Consider the following 21,915-nt stretch of genomic DNA (forward strand, 5'->3'; position numbering starts at 1 on the left):
CATTCTAGCAGTAGGAAGCCTTTCTCCTTGTAATATTGTTCTCAAACTAGTGGTGCTCATCAGAACATTTCAGAGAAAACATACCTCTACCCACGCCTCTGTCTTTATACCACTCCTGTCCTACTTTTCCTGGCCTGCAAAGGACTGAGTGCTGATACATCACTCTCACTGTCACTGGAAAACATCTTCAGAATTTTCTCGACATCTTTTCCTTTCCTGATCAGTTCCTGGCATCACCCCAGCCAGGACTATGCTCTTTTTCAGGTTACTGCTTATGCAGCTTAACAGATACCTTGCTCATATTTACTGTGCCAGATTCCTCCCCTTCTTCAGTGGATTTCTAGGGGAAAAGCTCCATCACTCCATGAAGTCTTTTTATATTATTCTCCTTTATAAATGCCTTACTGAAGAAATGCTGTTGTCATTTTGCATTACATAAATACACGGTTAATAATAAAAAAGCTGAATATGTGATTAGGGGAGTTATAGCTTCAAGAATAGAGAATAAAAAATATTCTAAGCAATTTCTGTTATAAGTCCAACCAGACTAATATGGTAACTTTTATGCTCTTCCTATCACCACTCACATCTCCAACCCCAAACTTCAAAGAAAAGGGTTGAATTCTTCTACTCAAACCTCAAAGTTTTTAATACCTCTTTTTCTGATAGCTTCACTTAAACTATTTCTCCTGAGCAGTTATTCAGCCCGTCCTGGTGAACAGAATTCAGCTGGTAATGCCAACCAGTATTTCAATTAGCAGCTCCAGTGAAGTAAAAGCTCACTGAATGCTTTACCTTGAGTGAACCTCATCTAATAGTCTGCAGTGCAATACTGTTTCTGGAGTGGAAGTTATTATTCTTACAAACAAAACTATTCACTGGCAACCAAGGAAATATATAGGAAAGAAAGAAGGAAAGAAAGAATGAATAAAAGACAAACATAGAGATGACTGTTAACGAATTAAATTATTATGAGCAAAATTCCCTCTCAGACCCACACAGCCTGAGATGGGCCTGATGAAAGCTGAAGTTAACAGTGTGGACTTTTAAAGCTGCTCACAAGAGGAAATGGATGAAGAATTTGGGAAAATGCTTCCTAAGCATTGTGAAATCTGTACCTGCAACATTCTCCTTATTCCCCTCACAGGTGTAGGACACTCTGACATTCTGCACACCAGGTTCCAGATATTCTGGTATTGATTTGAAACACTAGCCTCTGCTCTTTACAGGAGAGTAAATAACTATTTTCAAGGCTGGTCCAATGATGCAGCTTCTTTCCAGTTCTGCCTTTAAAGCCATTTAAATGAATACAAATACTGTTAGTTGCTATTTCCAGACTGATCTCTTAAGTGAAGCTAATTATGGTGCTTGTCTTACTGGCCTCCATTTAGCATTGTAGGTCAAAATCAAATAATTGACTTTCACCCTCCTGTAAGGAATTGCTTGTAAGCTTTTTCCTTTGGATGCACACAATACACACAAGGCTGTTCCGTGGCAGAGGTGACCTTTCACAGTTACCAGTGAGGACAGAACAGGGAATTAAAGAAAAAAGAAAGAGGAATACCTCTACAAGCAGCTTATTGAAATTTTTCTGACTGAAGTCCAGCCAGCTCACTGGACATGTCAGTTTTAAGCTGCTCTAGGTTTGAAAAGGTCAGAGTCAGGAGCTGGGTTCATCTCCTTGCAGGGATTTCACACCTTGAGAGTCCATACTTCAGGCTCTGCCTGCACCAACCCTCCCCACCACAACTACAGGATATCTTCTCAGGCATCACAGACTGCACATGATGTAATAAGGCAACCCTAGATCATGTCTGAGACAATTACAACAGACTCCAGACAGTATAGTCAGAGACAGGGCATGAATTTAGAATCTGGATAACCCAGATTCCTGCTCCACAACAGATACCTGGGCTCTTTGGATGATATCCCCTAACCCCAAAGGAATAAAGCCATACAGTTAATTCAGCTAAGTCACTGAACCTGGGACCACCAGGGGACCTTCCAAGTTACAATTATTTGAATTTTTAGTTTCTCTGTGTCTTCAGTGTCTGGGACTGTAAGCCAGGTGCAACAGCACTGTTAACCTCAGCCTACTGTGAGAACAAATCCCACGACAAGGTTCCAGGGATGGAAAGAGCCACATAAGCACTAAGACAGCCAGTCACCTTCTTGCCTCAGTACCAGGGCTCACAATTCACAGCACAAAGTGCCCACCCACAGCCCGGGTGTGGAACACAAGCACAGGTTAAGAATTTGCCAGCTCCAGTTTAAGGATGTGAACTGAAACCTGTCTCCACACAAAGCTGTCCCATCCCAGTTCAGCCCAGCCAGCATGACAGGGTGCATGGGTGCTTTTGGCTAAGACTGCTGGGCACTGCCTGAAGACTTTTTTTTTCTCTAATTAATGAATAAAATCTCTGGTCAGAGATACACAAAGAAGAACATTTCAAGACAAGATAGGTTGAGACTTCCACTCAAGACCAGCTTAAATGAATAATCAATGAATAATTAATGCTTTCTTAAACTCATTTAGGCTTCAAATAAGACAAATCAATGTCCCATTAAATATCCAGTTTACCCAGAGTAACACATGCACTGACTGGGACAACTGGGAAGTCTGGATTACATAATTTAAGTCAGGGAGAAATAAAAAGAACAGAAAAAAATCAATAGCACCTTCAGCTGTGAGGAAAACAGTCCTTGTCACTGGGGTGTTGCTTTGTGCTAACATCACTCTGCAGACATATCACCATTATTTTTGTCATTCCTTATGTTTCCTTGTGAATCAAGCAATGTTGGTTTCATTACCTTTTGCAACTGCACAATATGGATGTAAATTCAAAGCAACTCCAACAGCTTGAGAGTACTTGTTACTGCATTTTATCTAAACATCTCAAAATAATCCCAAACCTGCAAAAAATAATTAAAAAAAAGGAGATAGAAGAGACCACAACCCAATGTTCATATGAGAAACCAAAGGTATTTTCTGAGCAAAATTAAAGACTTAATTCACTGTGCAAAGTAGAAAACTGTTCTGTTGGGGTGTTTTCTTTACAGCAGAGCATTGTCTGAGGGTTTAGAAACAATTATTTTGTGTTGCATCAGCTAGAAATTAGACCTCAGTATTCACAACAAACCTTTCTGAAATGGAAATTACAGCAACTACTTGAAGAGAATGCAGTTGAATAAAGAAATAAAGAAAATAATGAAAATAAATACTGCAGCCTTCTTTGCTGATGATTCTCTCCCTGAATACAGAACTGTTGGGAAATCAAAGGCAGAAGCTAAGGGATTCTTAGCTGCAGATTTTTGCTGGCAAGACTCCATGGATCTGCTGCAAGCCAGGAAGTACCTTGGCTTTTACTGGAAGTCAGAAAAGCTTCTGGGAAACACCTTGCTATGGGAATGCTGCAAGGTGGAGTCACACCAAAATATTTTTAATTCAGTTCTGATCTACACTGCAATTAAAAAAAGAAAAAAAAGCTTCCTCTAAATTTAAAGATGATGATCTGAGCTACTGCTCTTTTAAAAGTGATTTTTTATCATTTTTCCATTTGCATGGATACCTCCAGAAATAAACCTGAAGCTATGCTCAGTCAACTCTACCCATGTTGTAGAAGGTGTAACTTCAGGCTTTATGCCAGGATGCAGAATCTCTGTGACTTTTTAGCTCCACAAGCTCTGGGCTCCATTGCAGAGCACTGAGAACAGGCTGTGCTCACTGCAGCACGGGCAAGGGGGTTCTCAGAATGTCACAGATTTTTCATTTATGTCTTAGGAGTGGCCTGACACAGGCAGCATGTTCTCTGAAATGCTGATTTCCAGCTACTGTGTTTTCTTGGCTGAAGACTGAACCATTAAGGAGAAAAAATAAAGCACAGATGTAATGGTGTGAAACTACTCCAAGTTCTCTGCTAGCCTGTTTTAAAATTTCCTCACTCCTTTTCTGCTTTTAGCAATAAAAGTAAAAGGACTGTGCTTGAGATTGCCACGGCAGTAAATGCAACCAAAGCTTTCTACAGACAACTCTCTCTCTGGCCTCCATCTCTGCATCACCTGACATGGCTTTGGAGGCTACTGTCACAGCTGAGATGGCCATGACACACAGAGCGTCACCACACACTTTCAGAAAGCTTCAACCCTTCCAGAGTAACACCACAACACTTCAGCAGGCTTCAAGCATTCGCCCTTCTTGTTCTTTAGCCCAGCCTTTTATCCCCTCATGCTGATGCAGTGCCCCTGTGTGCCCTCTGCTCCCTTTGGTGGCTGGTCAGTGCCCCTGGGCACTCCAGGCTCATTGCTGTCAGTGCTGCTCACAGCTGTGCCACTGGGGATGGGGCTCAGCCCCACTCCCAATCACCACAAACTGTGTGCCTACAGGCTATGATTTCTTAAACTAATTTACTGAATTTGCAGCTCAAAACTTGAAGGTTTAAAAACTGAATTCCCTCAGTGTTTGATGCTGCAAAGCAGCTCCACTGTTGATGAAGCTGGGCAGCTCCTTGCTTGGGACAGGACACAGGGAGGCAGGTGGGCACTGTGCACAGGATGACAAGCTGGGAAAAAGTATTTTCTGAGCTGAAATATGCTGGAGACACCAGAGAATCAAGTTCAAAAATGGAATCTGCCTTATCATTTCTCCTCCATGCTCTATTGTAAAGAGAGAAGTAATTTTCTCCCATCTTTTGTGTTTCTTTCAGAGATAAGTGCCTGTAACCCCTGGTTTGTAAAGCCTGTCTGTCTATAGCCCATGCAGTCTCCAAGGAATTCCTCTTTTGTAAAAGCCCAGCACAGTGGAGACTCGAGGAGGTACTGAAATACCTATTTAAAAGAAGGGGTGAAAAATGCAGTGTCATTTTGCTTATCTGCAGACTCAGTTCTTGAATCTCAAATCTGTAAGAATCCTATCAGGTAAGGTGACCAAGCAGTGACTGAGAGGGAAATCAAACCTCCCAGCTGCCAGGGACTGATAAAGATATTACTGCAGTCATTAACCACAGGTATCTGACAGGGATCTTCAGGAATTCCAGGAAATCCTGGAAGGAGGCACTCCCATGAAGAGATACTAGTGAGCTGCTTGCCTACACATGTATGAGAAAGCCTAAGGGAAAATCCTAGACTGTAGCTAGCTCATACTACTGCCATTCAAAGATCTGAAGAAGCATTATAAAGCTCTTTCTTCCTGTAAATTTATCTGTATTACTCCTACAGTGTGCCAATTTGTCTTAAATCTATTTGTGCTGTCTATAGATATCCGGAGTACCTATTTTAAAAACAAGGCAGAAAAAAAATCTTAAACTTGGTAGCTTTTTGCCACAGTTTTGAAATGTTTTCTCACATTTTCCATAAAAGTATTATCATTTTCCCCTTACAATTCATCTGCTGCTGAAAAGAGCAGATGCAAAAGGGACCATGGCAGTGCAGCAGCTCCTCTGGCAGAAATCAGTGCCCTGATTGTGGTGAGGCTGGCACTCACACCCACCCCCATGAGAGCACAATGGGCTGACCAGTGCACCCAGTGAGAGCACATGGGGCTCCAAACACCCCATTTTATACTTTCATATTTTTAGGTATACATGCATAGAACTAATGCAGCTAAAATAATGAAATACAAAGATTTAGAGATGTAAGTGCCAGGCAAAAACCCAAAATATTAACAACTGTAATGTGAAATCAATGAGAGACAACTCCTATGTTATTTACAAATATAAATAAAAAGCTTTGTGCCACACACCCATATGTGTAAAAAGGTGAGGAAATAATGACCTTTAAAAATACAGCCCAGAAAAAAAATCACAATTATTTCAAAGTTTCAGAACACAAGTGCAAATATGCTTCTTTTCTCTCTATTTTTCCTGCTGTTTCCTATCCTCCTCCCAATCCTCTTCTTCTGTCTCAAGCTTTGATACTGCAATGAATTCCCCACAGAACAGCATATAAGATCAGGGCCTAAGGCCTCAGCCCTATTAAGATTTATGCATATGAATGGTTCAGTATTAAGTGAAATATTTAACAGCAGCACCTGTGCTTGATCCAATCTGAAAAAAAGATCACCTTCTCCAACACAGACAAACAAAACAATGTAACTGTGATGGTTCTGCAACTGAAAGAAATGTGTTTGGTGGATGCAGTTTTCCAAGTCTTTGAGAGTGACTGAGAGATAAAGAAAATTAGGTTGTGTTTATGTAGGGGTTATAGCCTTATCTGGACACTTGGGATTTCACCACATTCTGACATTCACCAGATTCTGACAGTCTTTAGTGTATAATTTTCAGAGTTTCTCAATGACAAAGCATAAATGTGGCATGAATGTGGCCCTTGTGGCTGAACAGGAACCTCAGGATATCCCACCCTTGCTTTGGAGCCACCAGGAGCCTGAGAGCTTTCTCAATTTGTCAGCTGGAAACTGTGAACACTTCAGTGCTAACTCAGCTCTGCAGTCCAGTGGAACTGCAACAGCTCCACTGATGCTCTTCTCACCACAAAAGCATCAGAGCCTCTTTAGAAGAGTTTGTCATTCTCTAAAACAGCATCAGGGAGGAACTTCTGCCACGTCTGTCCACACGTTTGCCTTTGATCACTTGGCAGGTGAATAAAAGCACATTCTAGAGCATCATCTACACTTGGCAGGAACAAAAGGACCTGACAAAATTATTACATTTATATTTGCTTAAGAAAAATTATAATCCTTTCAAAGAAGAGTCAAGAACAGCTTCTTAACTGAATGTGGTCAGGTGTTGTTTTAAGCTCAAACAGAAAAAGCAATAGGGAGTTTTAGCACTATTTTCAGTAATGAAAAGGCACTAATCTTGCAATGAAGTATGCAGCAAACTAAGACATGCTGAGAAACAGATGATGATCAAACAAATGTTGACTAGGCCAAGCCAGTCTTTGAATCAAAACCTGCATTCCTGCCTTACTCAACATGATTGTTAACAGACGGGTTGCTGATTAGTGGTTAGCAAGCCAAAGGGGAGAGGCACAAAGTGAATTTATTCTGCCATACTTCTACATTAGTACAGAGTAATTTTTCACAAGACAGATCGCCATAAAAATTGGGTGATAAAGAGACAGTGAATCCAGGCTCTTATCTGATGTTCTGGGAATGCCCTTCTTGATCACATCCACAAAGGTTCTCTGCACTTGGTTCCACAGCCAACTTACTGAGGGTCAGTATTTCAATATAGTCAACTCACCCTTTGAAACTCCTTGCTGAAGGGCTGGAAGATCAGGCTAAACATTTGCTTCTCACACCCAACATCTGCAAGTCTCTAACATGTAGTAACTGTTTATAAGCCTTGCAAGCAGCCCAAAAAAATTTGAGTTATGCCTTCAACACATCTGACATACACAAGAGGATCATTCACTATTTCAAAAAAGTGATTTTTTTCTAACATAGGATAGAGGTAATTAGAAATTCAAGAGCTCCTCAGCATACTCTGAGCAACCATCTCATACATATCACTTGATGACTCTATCTTAAAAAAAATCACAGAATAGTCTGAGGTGGAAAGGACTCACAAGGATCATCAAGACCAGTATCTAAACTTTACTCACAACAATGAATACACAGAAGTGTCAAATTATTCAGTGCATATATCCTGAATCCTGGAGGATCCACAAGGCTACATGAAAGCAAGTTGCTGAAGTTAGCAGAAAAAACAATTGCTTTTTCCAGACAGCATGGAAATTCTGGCTTACTGATGAGTGGTGGCTTCCCATAATAGCACTCAAATGTCTATCAGGCCTCTCAGCTACCCAAACAGCATCCCACGTGGGGATTCTGGCAACAAATTCATCACAGCTCCCCTATGCATCCTTTTTAGAGGCTGCATGAGAATTCCATGCAGTAAAATGAATTAAATTTCCTTCTGAAGTAAGCAAATATAAAAATGCTAATTTTAATAATCAATTCTCCCACTGTTCACCCTGAGATTATCTGAGGAGGAACACTGAGCTACACAGACCAGTGGTCTCCCAGATGCCTTCAGAACAGAATCTGTGATAAAATCTCCTCTCAGTTACCACCAGGAATCTCCCCAAGGGTTTTTTCACAAGATCCTTGCAGAGACCTGTCCTCAGCCAACCCCTTTAAACCACAGAAGCTCTGTGCCCTGAGCTAAGAAACCCTCCTTCAATCAATGATATTGTAGATGCCCATCATTCAGTACCACCCTCACTTCTGGCTTCTCTAAGGACTGAGCTACAGAGCCTCAAACTAAAAGTGGACACCACAGAAATGAGCAACATAAATCTTCACGAGGCTCCTGGCACCCAGGGTAGTCTGCCATGCACAGAGCTGATGAACCAGAGTTTCAGAAGCCCTGCCCTGTGCTCATTTGCCCATGTTGGCACCCAGACCTCAAAAACATTACAGCATAGAAGTCAGTTTCTGAGCTATATTATTTCAACAATGAGTAATTGTGCTCCTAAAGACCATCAGGTGTTAGCATTAGATGGTAAATGGACTATCACAGGGAAAGCACTGATCAATACAGTACCCTGAACACAGCCTGTTCCTCTGGCTAGCACCTCCACTCCTGCATAGCAAGCAGACACCCTCAAATCCATCAAATCCTGTTTTGAGGTGCTTTGGAAAAAAAGAAAATACAAATGCAACTGCTTCTTTGAACAAACAAGCAATTCATTGACTCTTGTTCGACCCAAGAGTAATAAAAAATAACACTCAATGTTCTGCAAGGCTTCATTTTTATTTCGATCACTTCTTTAATTTGATATATCTTTAATAAGATAGTGCTTCTGAACCAGATCCTGAACTAAAACAGAGTTCCACAATACTTCCATGTAGATTGTACTGACATGTGATGCTGAAGTGGTACTAACAGCAGTGGGATTAGGGAGTTACCCACCCTTTGGAGAGTGTTCATAGAACCTTGCCTATTATTCTCTTGCATAGCATAAGAGCACCAACATTTCACTTCTGAACAGCTGGTATTAATTATAGATCATGTACACAATTGACTGACACATGGATTCTATAATTTCTGGGTTTATATCATTTTATGAACAGTGCATATAAAATCCAGAATTATTTCTCTAATTGTTTCTTACAACACAAAATTACCACCATTAATAAAATGCATTATTTTTTTTTTTCAAAAACGTCACACAGCCTGTAAAAATTGGGTCCAACTTTGGGATAATACTGAAGCACTTACTTAGCTTTAATTCCCAGTGATTCAATTAAACTCAACAAGACACTGCTGAACAGAACAGGCTTAAGACAATGCCTAAGTGTTCTCCTCAGACAGATCCCCAGTGAGCCTGAAAGTTATCCAGGCTCAACGAAGGCAAGGATTAATTATTCTTTTGGGGATACTGACTGTCCTCTAGGTGGAAAACCAACTTTGCTATAAATAATCCTTTTTAAATTAGTTATGGATTGCCCCCAGAACAAAAAAAAAAAAAAATCCTTTCCTGTTCCCTGGCTTCTCCCACCCAAAGGGCACAAGACATTTTGATTAGTGGAACTTGGTCTTTTCCCCTGGTATCCATTAATTTTCTACAAAAATAATTGATTCTCCTACATTAGCAGCCCAAATTATGATCCTAACTTGTAAATTCTTTCCTACCAAGATTCCTACTTCCTCTTTGGAAAAATATTTTTCTGCCCTAGCTTAAATGTATTTTTAAACAATTTTACTATGCCAATACTCTACCTATAGAAGTGTTGCCTTTTGAATTCTCATCCAAAAAAGCAACCATATCATTTTTTATTCCACTCAGTTGTATTCACCAGAACCAGCAGGGCTTTGGCAGTGATGGTGCTGCAGTGGTGACCTGTGTAGGAGGTGGCCAAGGATGGGATTGTGCTGGTCACTGTTGGTCCAACCACTTCAGCAAACGGCAAAACTGACCCATTGCACATCAAAACAGAACGAGGGGAGCACAGAGAACCTCTGCAAAAACACAGACACAGCAACAGGCAGCAAACACTGAAAGGACAAACAGCGGGAGACACGAGAGAGAGAGCGCACAGCATTTCACTGTGCACTGGCACACCTGCCCAGAGGAGTTGTGGGGTGCCCCTCACTGGAGATATTCCAGAACCTTCCGGGCACAATCCTGTGCCCTGTGCTCAAGGATGATCCTGACTGAGCAGGGAGGATGGACCAGAGGAGCCACTGTGGTCCCTCCCAACCTGACCCACTCTGGAATTCTGTGAGATGCAGGAGACAAATCCAGGACAGAGAAGACACCAAGGCACGGGGAAGAGAGAAACAAAAATGATGCCGGGGCAGGAGAAATGCTGAGGCAAAATAGCTGCCTCAAGCAGGGGCAAAGAGTCTTGGGAGGAGGTACAACTCCAAAAGGATGCAGGCAGCAGAGGAACTCACGTGGAAATAACTGAGCAAGGAAAAAGGAGCACACAGTGAAAGGAGCAGCAGTGGCCTGGCGCCAGTGTCCTGCCCCACCCAAGTCTCAATGAGAGACAAGGACTGGAAACCAGAGTCCAGAGGGAACATGAGGTGTGTTTCTCTGAGCATGTGTTTGCTTGCTTTTATCTTCAAAACCAGAATCAGCAATTAGAACTGTGATAACTGTGAGAAAGTGAAATTGATTGAACCTCTCCTTTTCAAAATTGGGGGTTTTTAGATCACACCACTCACTGTTTCAGCTGGAGGAAGAACTGCCTCTACCACCACCTGAACCTATGAACTCCATGGTCTCAAATTTAATGACTAAACCCCCTAAGCCCTCCCCTCCAGTGAGATCAATAGGAAAAGTTCTCCCATTTCTCAGTATAAAATATCTGCCATCCTATCTTCAGAGAGCTACACACAGCTGGGATGCAAGGAATGTATGGAATTCCACTACTGGGAAACATGGGAAGTGGTCAGGCATGGCAGGACTGCACACTGTGCTTGTCCAGCTCTTTGGATATGAGTGTTTGTACCCTCATGTGAAGTAAGTGTTATTATAAATAAATAAATAAATAAATAAATAAATAAATAAATAAAATCTCCAGTAAACATGCAGTGCCTGACCTGGCATCTCCTTAGTTATTTTTGTTTCTCTCAGTATCAATGCTACACACCAGAACTGCAATTTGAAACCTAATATTAAAAATAAATTTAGAAAGAGAAAGGACAGAAAAGCAATGCCATAAATGTGCCAATAGAAACATAATTCCTTTACAATTGCATTGCTTTTTAAAAGTAATAAGATGTTTACAAGATAATCACATAGCACTGGATACTCTTTATGGTTTTTTGTACAAGTAGGAGTAGTGAAATCCCAACACTGAGATTGCCTTGTCACAGCTGTGAAGCAAGGTAAAAGAAACCCTCTGCTCCAAAGACCTCAAATTCAAATAATCAAGGCAGACAAGAGGAATGTTCTTATCCTCATTTTACAGATTAACACAAGGAAAGATCAAATTACCTCCCCAAGGTCACCTTAAGAGCCTCCAACACAAAACTGTTCTATTGTTTAGTACTTTAATTACAATTGTATTTTTGTATTTTTTCAACATCTACTATAATACATACTTATAAAATGCCTTTTCTGTGGTTTGTACAAGGCAGCACAGGCCCTTCATAAAAAAAAAAAAAAAAAGCCACAAAAAACCAAATGCCCAGCCCCAAAAGCAAACTGTCAAGCAGAACCAAATTTGAAACTAAGTAAACTGAAGCAAAAAGAAAATTAACTCCCCAATCCTCCCCCTGCCAATGTGTGATTGCATAATCTTGTCATGTGCTCCAAAAGCAACAAACTTGGAGACTTTCCCAGGTCACCTGGGGTTAAAAAGTTCCAAAGCCATGAGTTCAAATCAAGACTATATTTCATCAACGACCATGACACTGAGACAGTGTTAGGGCCCAAATCCCATAACTCAACATTCTCCTGATTGACACAGGAAATAAATGTTAAAATTGCAAATACACAGAGTGCTGGAGAGACAAAGTTCCCAAGAGAGAACACATTTAAATTAGTGGGCAGGTAATATTTGCATACTCTTCAAGGAAAGTCCCATCTCAAGCAGTTACATTACAGCTACAGAGAAAGACCAAAAGCTCCTTTGGGGGCTCACAGCTCGTGGGATTGAAAAATGGAAGAGAAAAATGTTGGGGTAAGCATAGAATCAGTCCTCTTGGTCAAAACCTGAAGGGTATTGCTATCATGCTTTACCAAAAGTATGGAGAAAAAACAACAGAGAACAAAATCCCTCTGCAAGACTGAACCACGGCCCAAATAATCTTGGAAATATGGCACCATTTTGGTGACCTGCACCTTCTGTGTGGCTTCTGGGAGAGCCAGCACCAGCGAGCACCTACGGAGAAGCTGTGAGAACATGGAAACATCATCAAGCTCACTGCAACTCGGTACCCAGTAGGTGCCAGCACCTTCCCTTCAGCAGAATCAGTACACAAAGAACAGAAATCATGAAGCCTCTGTGCCCGCTTCTTTAATCCAAAAAATCTTCAACCTCTCATATTTCCTCCTTTTATCCTTCCAAGCATGCAGAAGCATGGCATGAGCAGCAACTAATCCACTTTCATGAGTTTGCCCATGGATGATCGCGCCCAAGATTTCATCAGGAACAAAGCTGATTACCAATATGCTTTCACAGACTAGCACTTGAATGCCAGGGCTGCCTTCTCATCAACTGCTCAAAAAAATCAAGAATCAGGGCTAAATCCTCAGTTTATATGAACTAATGTGGAACTAACTAATGAATGAACTAACTAATGACCCTTGTATCACACTAAACCTAGCTAGCAGGCTCCCAGCCCACACACTGACCTCAACATAAAAGCAGCAAGAATGCAGATTATTCCATATGGGCTTTAAATTGCCAGAGAGAATTAATAACAAGACAAACCTATGCACATGCAAACTTTCTTTCTGTTAAAGGATAAGAAGAGAGAAAGCTGCCCTTGGATGCAGCACAGTAATAATAATTCAGCTGAGTAACTAGATAATAAGGGCTTATAATTGGAAATAGATAAGTACACAGAGAGATGAAAATGTGGTATCAGTCAGACACAATTTAGGAAGCGCCGTTTGGTGTCAGCAGAAAACACCCTGGCCTCAGGAATTTTTTTTGTATGAACTAACCAGGCAGACACTGAAATCATTCTACAGTGTGAGCATAATGAAGCATGCTAATTTGCTAAAAACTGTTACCAGCCATTTTTCAAGTCAGTGAATTGGAGTTGCATTTTTCTAGCTGAAACCAGCCCCTCCAGTGCCTGCTTCACATGTCTGTGAAATGACACTGGACTGAACTGCATTTTCAGCCTGCTCAAACCACAGCTCCAGCAGTGCCTGGAAGGGAGGGTACCAGCTGCATTTTGTGAGAGTATCACTGTAGAGAGTGACATTTAGAGCAATAAATCCTGACCTTCTGACTAAAGCAGAGGAGAAAAAAAAAACCAAAACAAACAACCAAAACAAAAACCAAAAGAAACAACCAAAACAACCAAAAAACCCCACCAAGAGAAAAAGGAAAATTGAGGCAGAAACAAAAGAGTTAAAAAATTGTTGAGGAAATTATTTGTAAGTAGTAACATATAAAATCAAAATATTTAACACATTCCATCCTTTCTCTTTCTGCAGCCATGTGATATGAAATATCAGTAACTGCACTCCAAAATTAAAAAGAACATTTAGTTATTTTAGTCCATTATCTCTGTGAACAGGAAAAAAATATTTATATCCAACATAAACATAAATAGCCATTTTTAATAATGCATTAAACTTGGTGGGGAGGGGAAAATGAAGTAATTTAAACAAAAATTTTTTTAGATTTTCAACCATTTATTGTCAACTTCTCCCACTCTTCTATGAAGCTTTTTTCTTCCCATTTTTTACAAAAATGACAGGCTTGTTTTGATTTTTTTGCAGGTAAATGACAACTTTCATGGTGCAAGATGCTAAAACTGAATTTACAGAATGTTCCTCAGCTACAGCTCCACGTAACACAGGGCATCCAACCAAGAGAACATCAGCTAGGGGAGGGGACAGAAACATGAAAAGGGACCAAACTTGAATGCTACACATATTTTATGTGCACTTCAAAAAAAAAACCAGCAGCCTTGTCTCAAAATGCATCTTACAAAACAAACAACAGTTATGATAAACTGCATGACAATACACTTATTTTTCTGAAAAGATGACTGACGTAGTTCATTCCAATGATTCTGCAACCTGCACTTTCCAGGATTTGGGATGAAATTCCTATTTAAACCATCCCTGGTATGGCACTGATAGGGGTAGCAGGTCATCATGACTGGTATTATAAAAGTAATCCTGTACATCTCAAATAAGGGATCCCAAAGCTACTTGGTAGCCAATAAAATTTATGCTGGGTCACCGCCTTTCATCAACAGAAATTATCAACAGCCTGGAGAATGGTTGTTACTACAATCCTCCTGACATCTATGACACACTGTGGCAAGCATTTGTCATGTATGAGCATTTGTCCTGCTCTCCTCAATCTACACATCTGTGAAGCTAATTGCACTCACTTTTTATTTACATTTCAAAAAGTCTTAGCATGGGTCCACTCTTACTCAGTTCTACTCCTTCTTATTTCTGTTTCTGCCCTAGTTTGAATTTCTCCCATGTTATTTTTTACAGAACCCTCAGAAGTAAAGAAGACAGACTCTCCTCTTCACAGAAGAGACTGAGTCTGAATCTGTCTGTGATAATGTTAATGCCCCAAACCACATCCAGTACACTCAAATACAACTCATAATCTATCTTGCATCTTCATAATACAATAAATGACACAAACCAGTATTACTGCAAGGAAACACCCCACAACCATTTCTAAATTGTTTAAAATAGCAAATTCTTCTGTAGAAGGCTTAAAATGTTACTTATAGGTAACTGATATCCAATTTACTGCTGCAAAATTCAAGCATTTTGCAAAATCCCATTTATCCATTAAAATTTAAAATATACCCTCTCAAATTTGAATATATCAATGTTTATTTTTAAAATTTTGAACTAGCTGTTGCAGTGGTCAAAGCTACTTTAACTGCAGCAAATACAGGTAAAAAACTGTCAACTTGGGTTAAATCATAGAAAAAAAAACCCAAACAAACATGTGCACACAGAAGGGACCCTGCTGTGCAGACACAGTAAATTAGATGTGTTCCAGATTCTACCCTTATTAAGCAGGTACAATGATAATCAATGCAACCCACTGCAGGGCTTCACACACCATTTTTATAGAAAGGAAAACAACAACTGCCAGTCACAGCATGCTCATCTTAAATGTGAGGGTTTAAACCTCAGGTGACTGTGGCTGGCACATTAGGTTTCAGCTCCAGTCTATCAATAAACATAATTACCTTTTTCTTTCACCATGGCGAACAATTTTTCTTCTTAGCGGAAGCAGCAAGAATTAGCTGAAGTAATTTAAACACAATCTCTTTTCCAGCAGTGTTTGGCTGAGATGGATTAAAAAAAAATTAAAAAGAACATAAAATAAAAATAAAAGGAAAAGAAAGAAAAAAGGCAGCTTATTCCAGATAATAATCTCCCCTGGTCAGATTTCCTACAAGGACTGATCAGGTCCGACTGCTCATCACTCTCTTTCCTTCTGGTTCCTCTGATCTTTCCCCACCGTGCTGTTTTCCCGTGGCTAAAGGCAGCTGATCCCTGCCCGTGGCTCCTGCCCTGTGCTGGGAGCTCCAGCTGCCAAGGGAGCCGGGGCTGGATCCATCCCATTGCCACTGCCTCCCATCCCTCAGCACCCTGCATCCCTCCCAGCCACTGGAAGGGGCTGCCAGGAGATGGGAGGGAGAGCAGGGCAGCTGTTCCAGCGCACACGCAAAGCTGAAGTGGTATTTATGAGCTTTCTGTTGTTTTATTTACTCAAACTGAGCCAGGACCAAGAGGGGAAACAAAGATGAGCAAGTGCTGAGGCAGGCTACAGCACAGTGGCTTTTCCATGGTGAGCAGTTTATCCACTCCTGGATTTAGCTTTAAAGCAATTATTAGATCACAAAACATGCTAATAAATGGTCTCTCAATGCTTACTGACTGTAAAACAGGTTAGAGTAACATACAGCCTGTGCAGGATGGGAATACCTATCCTGTACTTCAAACAACAATAAAAACAATAAAATGGGAACTGTCACTGCCCAGTGAGCACCTGGGTTCTGAAGCCAGAAAGTGCTATACAAATGTTTACTGTGGGTCAAAGTAAGTGCTGGATACTGGAATAATGTTATATTTAATAGGAATACTCTGTTAATAATAATAATAATAATAATAATTATCGTTTCCAAATAATTGGAAACAGTAACTCCTCCTAAGTAATTCCTTTGCAGATGACAGCCACAGGTACTCACGGAACTGAGAGGACAGAAAGGCATTGAAACAGCATCACTGAGACACAAATTTCACACCCCAACACATCCCCAACAAGACAAAGCACCACTGTGGAATCTGGGCCTCAAAGTGACCTGCCAATTTATGGTTTTCCAGGCACTAAACTCTACTGAGAAAGGACTGGGCAGTAAACTGATGCTAGGAAACAAACAAACCAACACTTTAGAATATTGTCAAGTCTCATCATCATATATACCAAAGTTGTGTTTCCTATTAAAAGATGCAGGTCAGAGTCAGGGGAGACAAAACTTTTCTTTTACAAGCAAACTTTTATTCACCGTCATGAAGAAAAGATGGGAAATATAACTAATCAAAATCCTGAATAGCCCTTAAAAGCTACTTATATTTTTAAAATACATATATACTGTCAGCATGAAGATTTTGGAGAGCCTCTATAACTACTACCATTACTTAGTTCTTCATTTTATCTAGCTACCAGTGATTTCCCCAAAATAAACCTATGGCATTCATGCCTTTGCCTAGAGAGTAAATTTTATATTTGTGGCTTAAAGGCAGAGAAAATAGCAAATGGAAATGAACGGACTTGTCAAAGACAGACGAGATCTCTGCAGCAGAGAACTGGGTCAAATATAAGATATTCTGGGCTAAATTATGGACAGATTCACAGAGCAAAAGCTTCAACTTGACCACAGCTCAGTGCAAAATGTGCTTTATGTTACATGATAAAAGTGAAATGACATTCATACTGCACCCTACATTTACATTGCTCACACCTCCACAAGGGAATTCCTTCTCCATGTTACTCTACGTAGGGAGAGAGATATTAATGTAAAGAAACAATCTGTAGGCATCAGCCAGACAGAGTAGCAGATGGCTGATACCTGCTGGAAAAAAATCAGACCACGCACACAGCGTTAAAAATATTTGCAGTAAATAAATTTTAGATGTTTTATATAAATGCCACCCAGAACAACGGAAATGAATTAAACAAGCCAGTCTGCCTCACCCAGAAGGTATCTCTTATTCAGTGACATTCTTTAATAAATAAATCTCTGTGAGAGAGAGAGAGAGAAAGAGAGAGGAGAGAGAGAGAGCCAGAGATACAGGCACATGCATGGAAAAAAATAGTTATTCTATTCTAACAAATCTAGGCTGGCTTTCTATTGTTAGCAGTCCAACGTGTAAGAGCAGCACAGCACAGGCAGTCTGACATTCCTGCTTCTATGACTCAGGCTGTTACTATTAATAGCATCTCAGGCTCAAGTGGGGAGCTGGGCTGAACCCCACCAACACGGAGGCACAAGCCACCATGTCACATTTCCGACACATCAGAGATGTCAGGCTGTAACTCAGCCTGGCCATGTTCTTTTTCAGGCTGTATTTTGTAAACAGTTGGGGGACAGCCTCCTGAAAGGGGCACATCTGACCTTCATTCATAAATATTTGATTTGATGCGCAGAGCGCAGCCCGTGGACACGCACCCGCGTGTGTTAACCCCTTCCTGGGATCCTCAGACACCCTCAAAAGGCTTGCAGGGATGATCATTCATATTTTTTCTTCCAGCAAGCTGCTGACACAGAAGCTGCTTGTTGGTATGTGGACTTTCTCCGAGCACATTCCTCCATTTTTCACATGTGCTAGAGATTAGCACTGCTGTATCTCACATCGTTCAGCCACCAGGGCTGCAGTGGCACACTACAGCAGCATGCACATAAAATGTGATTTAAAAGTACAGGCTGCAGTAAATTATGCTGGAGATTTAGGAGTAAAATGTAATCCATTTCAGAACAAAGACATATAAAGAGCAGACATTAGTATTGTAAATAAAATCTCTTTACATCAGGATGATTTTTGGTTTTATTCTCATTGTTCAAAGTTGAGGCAAAATTTTTTACCCTGCTGTACAACTCAGAATCAACTCAGATGAAGAATAGATAGCATTCTAGAAACAATCCCTTGACACTTATTGTTATTTAGGAAAACCTATTTTACAAGAAAGCAAAATAACTCTTTTTCTTTAAATACCTTTTGCACTGTACAAACTAAATAAAGTCTTCCTTGAGCACAGTGTGGGTGGAAGAGTCAGAGAGAGTACACTACAGCTAAACATGCTCATGTTGCTGCTATTTTATGGTGAAAAATATCTTGTGCATTCAGCAAGAGGCATGAGTCCAATACTGAGATCACTCCACAAGGGGAAAGAGTTAAACCATTCAGTTTTGCCATTTCTTGTACCTTGATAATATTGAAAAAGTATGAGTGAGATACTAAGAAGTTTAGCTATGATTTAAGGTTTGTTATTCTCATTTTAAAAGCCTGTGTTCATATTTTTATCTTGCACTCATTCTTCACAGATGAGATCATGGCTTAGAAGTATCAGCATACAGTTTTTCTTCATTCAATTTCTTCACAACTGAACTGATATCTCTTATTCATAAAGAAACGAGGGAAAAAGGCAGGTAAAAAATAGAAAAAGAAAGGGGAGAAGTAGTTCCACTAAATAATATCCAGGAAAATATCATCTGTTGAGTGTCTTGCTTCCAGCAAAGAGCCTGGAACCAAGTTTTGACAAGAAAGGCTGCCCCAGGCTTCCACAGCTGAACCACTGTCCAACCTAGGTCAGTTGAGAGCCATCACTTCTGCAAAGTCTCAATTACAGCATTTTGCAAAATGCTCCCTTCTCCAGGAAGGAAATGCCTCTCTCTCATGACCTGCTCTAACTCTTATCCTGACTTACCCGTGCCTGCTCAGACAAAAACCAATAATGCCAATTTGGGATTTCTTCCAAAAGCCCCATGACCCAGCAGTGGTCCCGGTGCCCTAATGGGCAAGCCTACACTTCCCAGTTTCAGGATTCTATAAGCTATATATTAACTATTTCCTGGCTTCTGTTTCTCCTGACCTCACCCTCCTTCAGCAGCCTGATATCTCTCCTTCAGCCACTCGGGCAGCTGGCCCATCTTCCATTTCTGGAATCAGCTCCAGCAGCAGGGCTCCCAAAGGGCTGCAGCAAAGAACCAGGCAGGCAAATGACCGGGAAAGCCCGGGGTGCTGGTGGAGTTTTTCAGGTTCACCAGAACACAGTGAGCAGAATTCAGGCTGTACCTGCCAGAACTGATCCCCACACCATGTGTCTTCCAAGCCTGCAGGCATTGTTACTCTGAGAGTCATCCTTGAGCCTCTCCAACGCTGCACACAGATTTTGCTCTGTAACAACTCCATCCTGCAGCTTGTGCAATGTTCTGAGGCTGCCAGGCTGTCCTCACCACACTGTCCTGTGGGAACCAGCAGGAATTCAGGAGCTGTGAAGGCCCCACAGATTGAGCTCCCCACCACAGACCCTCTGGGCTGCCCTATCAAAAAGTTTTAAACAGCCCAGAGGAGCATAGACAGACCCACCAGAGAGAATTTGATTCTTTCTCAGCACATACTGTGGTCCTGCCATCCTACACCTTGGGATCACATTGTCACTATTGATAATATTGATCTTCAAGCAAATAATGCCTGAGGGCCTGCATTCTAACCTTTCCTTTCTGCTGTGCTGAGCCTTGCCCTGTACCACTTTCAACACAATCAGTCTATAATATTGCTGTTTAAAATCACACGCCATCTTTCTTTCAGAGTAAACAAATTGAAAATTTAGCAAATACATCAATCACTTGATTCAGTAAAATGCACAGTGTAATCATTCTGATCTGCCAGGATTCGGGGGTTTAGTGTTTTTTTTTTTTAGAAATAAAATAATTTCATGTTCTTACAAATCAGACTCCTTGGGAATAAAACATTTGTGAAGCTTTGATCTATTAAGACATCTGGATCTCTTGAAGCAAAATCTGATTTTCTGAGATTCTTGAAAGCAGGACTTTCTTAGTACACTATTACTCAGTAGGACAGTAATAGTCTGCAAAATCAAGTCTAATCTGCTGCAAAACAAAATAAGAAACAAGTAGACTTGGCTTTGTTCTAAATATTAAGAAGCTTAACACACAGTTATGTAAAAAAGCACCTGAAACCATCAGATTATCTTTAGAAAAAGATGAGAAAAGATGGTTATATTATGCTTCTTTGCCAGTATATATAATATAATATACTCCAAAAATATACGAGCTCACTAATGGGTAAATCATCTGGCTGCAGGCATGTACAAACATTTATCTCTGAACATATATTTATGTTATTGATGTAACAACTGTCTTTCAAACAGCTTATGCTATTGCTAATCCTTAGAAAGGAGATCATGCTTTCTTCACACCTGTGTGACCTTCACAGTATGCACACATATTTGGCACTGAACTGAGACGTGGTACAGTAATATGAGTACAGACAGTGCTTTAAACTTCATATATTTTTTAACTACCATACAAAATCATCACTATTCACCTGCTATAAACTGAATTTATTGAGCTAATTCATGAACACAACCAATACTGTTGCTGATAAAAACATAATAACCTTGACTGACAGTCGCCACAGTAAATGCTGAAAATTGCACGAAGCAAGGAATCCCCACCAAGAAAGCACACATGCAAGTGTCATCCTTTACTGTGCATGCCTAAGGTTAAGGAGATTTGATATTGAAAATCCACTTCAGAATTGGATTAACTGTGCAGAATAAACCCCACAGCCTGTCTTGAGAGTTTTTGGCTCAGTGAAATCAGCAGGAATGCTGTAAAGACTCTCTGGTCTAAAGAACTTCTCCCTGAGAGGTCCATGCAACACCAGATTGAAGCAGCTTCCTGCCAATCTGTTAATTTGCAGAGTAAAGCAACAAGTTCTTTGTTTTGCAGTGCTGAGAGATGTGACAGTCTCTCCACTAAGAACTAACCTTTGTGTGTGTGTCAACAATACCACATCCAGCAAAGCATCCCACAAAAGTCCACAGTGCCTGGGGATGAGGCAACCCACCATGTGGGCAATGGATACAAACCACCCTTAGATCAAGCTGGACTGTTTAATTGTCATTGTGCCAAATGACAAATTCCTCCTCTTCTGATTCCACACTAAACTAGAAATAGGACTCTCGAAAGAGGCACCTAAATCTGTCCTGCAAATGTATCTCTCCCAACAAGTATTTGCCACTCCAGTGTCTTATCAAATGAACCACAGAGAACCTCAAAGAAAGCTAAAAAGATGCTTTATATGATTTGGCTATGTAGTGTAATATTAATATATTCAAACAGGATTTTACAGCAAATAAATTTTTATCACCTTAGTCCAGCTTCCGGAATTTTTCTATTTGTGGCTGTGATTTTATCTACTAGCTAGGGAGCTCACTTGTTTCAGCATAAACACTTTTGCATATTTGAACCTTTCTCTTAAATTATTTCCTGCCAGTTCAATAGTAGGACCATGATAAAATATTAAGCAGACATAAAACACATTGAGAGTGGGAATAACTGATTCCAACTTGTGCATCAACTGGAATGTTTTGCTGCTGCTCCATAGGAAAGAGTAACATATTTTAAATAATTCTTCTTCTTAAAGAAGAGTTTGCCAACTTAAAAAAGAAACAATATGGTACATCTTCCAAGTACTGATGTATCCTGATAAGTGAATTTGGTTTGTGTTTTTTGCTTTTTA

At 40.4% G+C, this 21,915-nt stretch overlaps 1 protein-coding gene across 16 annotated transcripts in view; it reads right to left on the reverse strand.

Annotated features, from left to right (window-relative positions):
• Window positions 1-21,915, reverse strand: part of ABLIM1 (actin binding LIM protein 1) — a 191,157-nt gene that overhangs the window by 101,479 nt on the left and 67,763 nt on the right. The window contains exon 1 of one of the 16 annotated variants that reach the window (XM_041415800.1): window positions 15,330-15,545. The exons of the other annotated variants lie outside the window; for them this stretch is intronic. Within the exon in view, the coding sequence (XP_041271734.1) occupies window positions 15,330-15,345 (16 nt within the window). The 5' untranslated portion in view covers window positions 15,346-15,545. Of the gene's footprint in view, window positions 1-15,329; window positions 15,546-21,915 lie in introns of those variants that run through there. 16 annotated transcript variants of the gene reach the window in all.

Source organism: Onychostruthus taczanowskii, unplaced genomic scaffold, assembly GCF_017590055.1.
Source record: "Onychostruthus taczanowskii isolate IOZ18803 unplaced genomic scaffold, ASM1759005v1 scaffold5, whole genome shotgun sequence".
Classification (NCBI taxonomy): Eukaryota; Metazoa; Chordata; class Aves; order Passeriformes; family Passeridae; genus Onychostruthus; species Onychostruthus taczanowskii.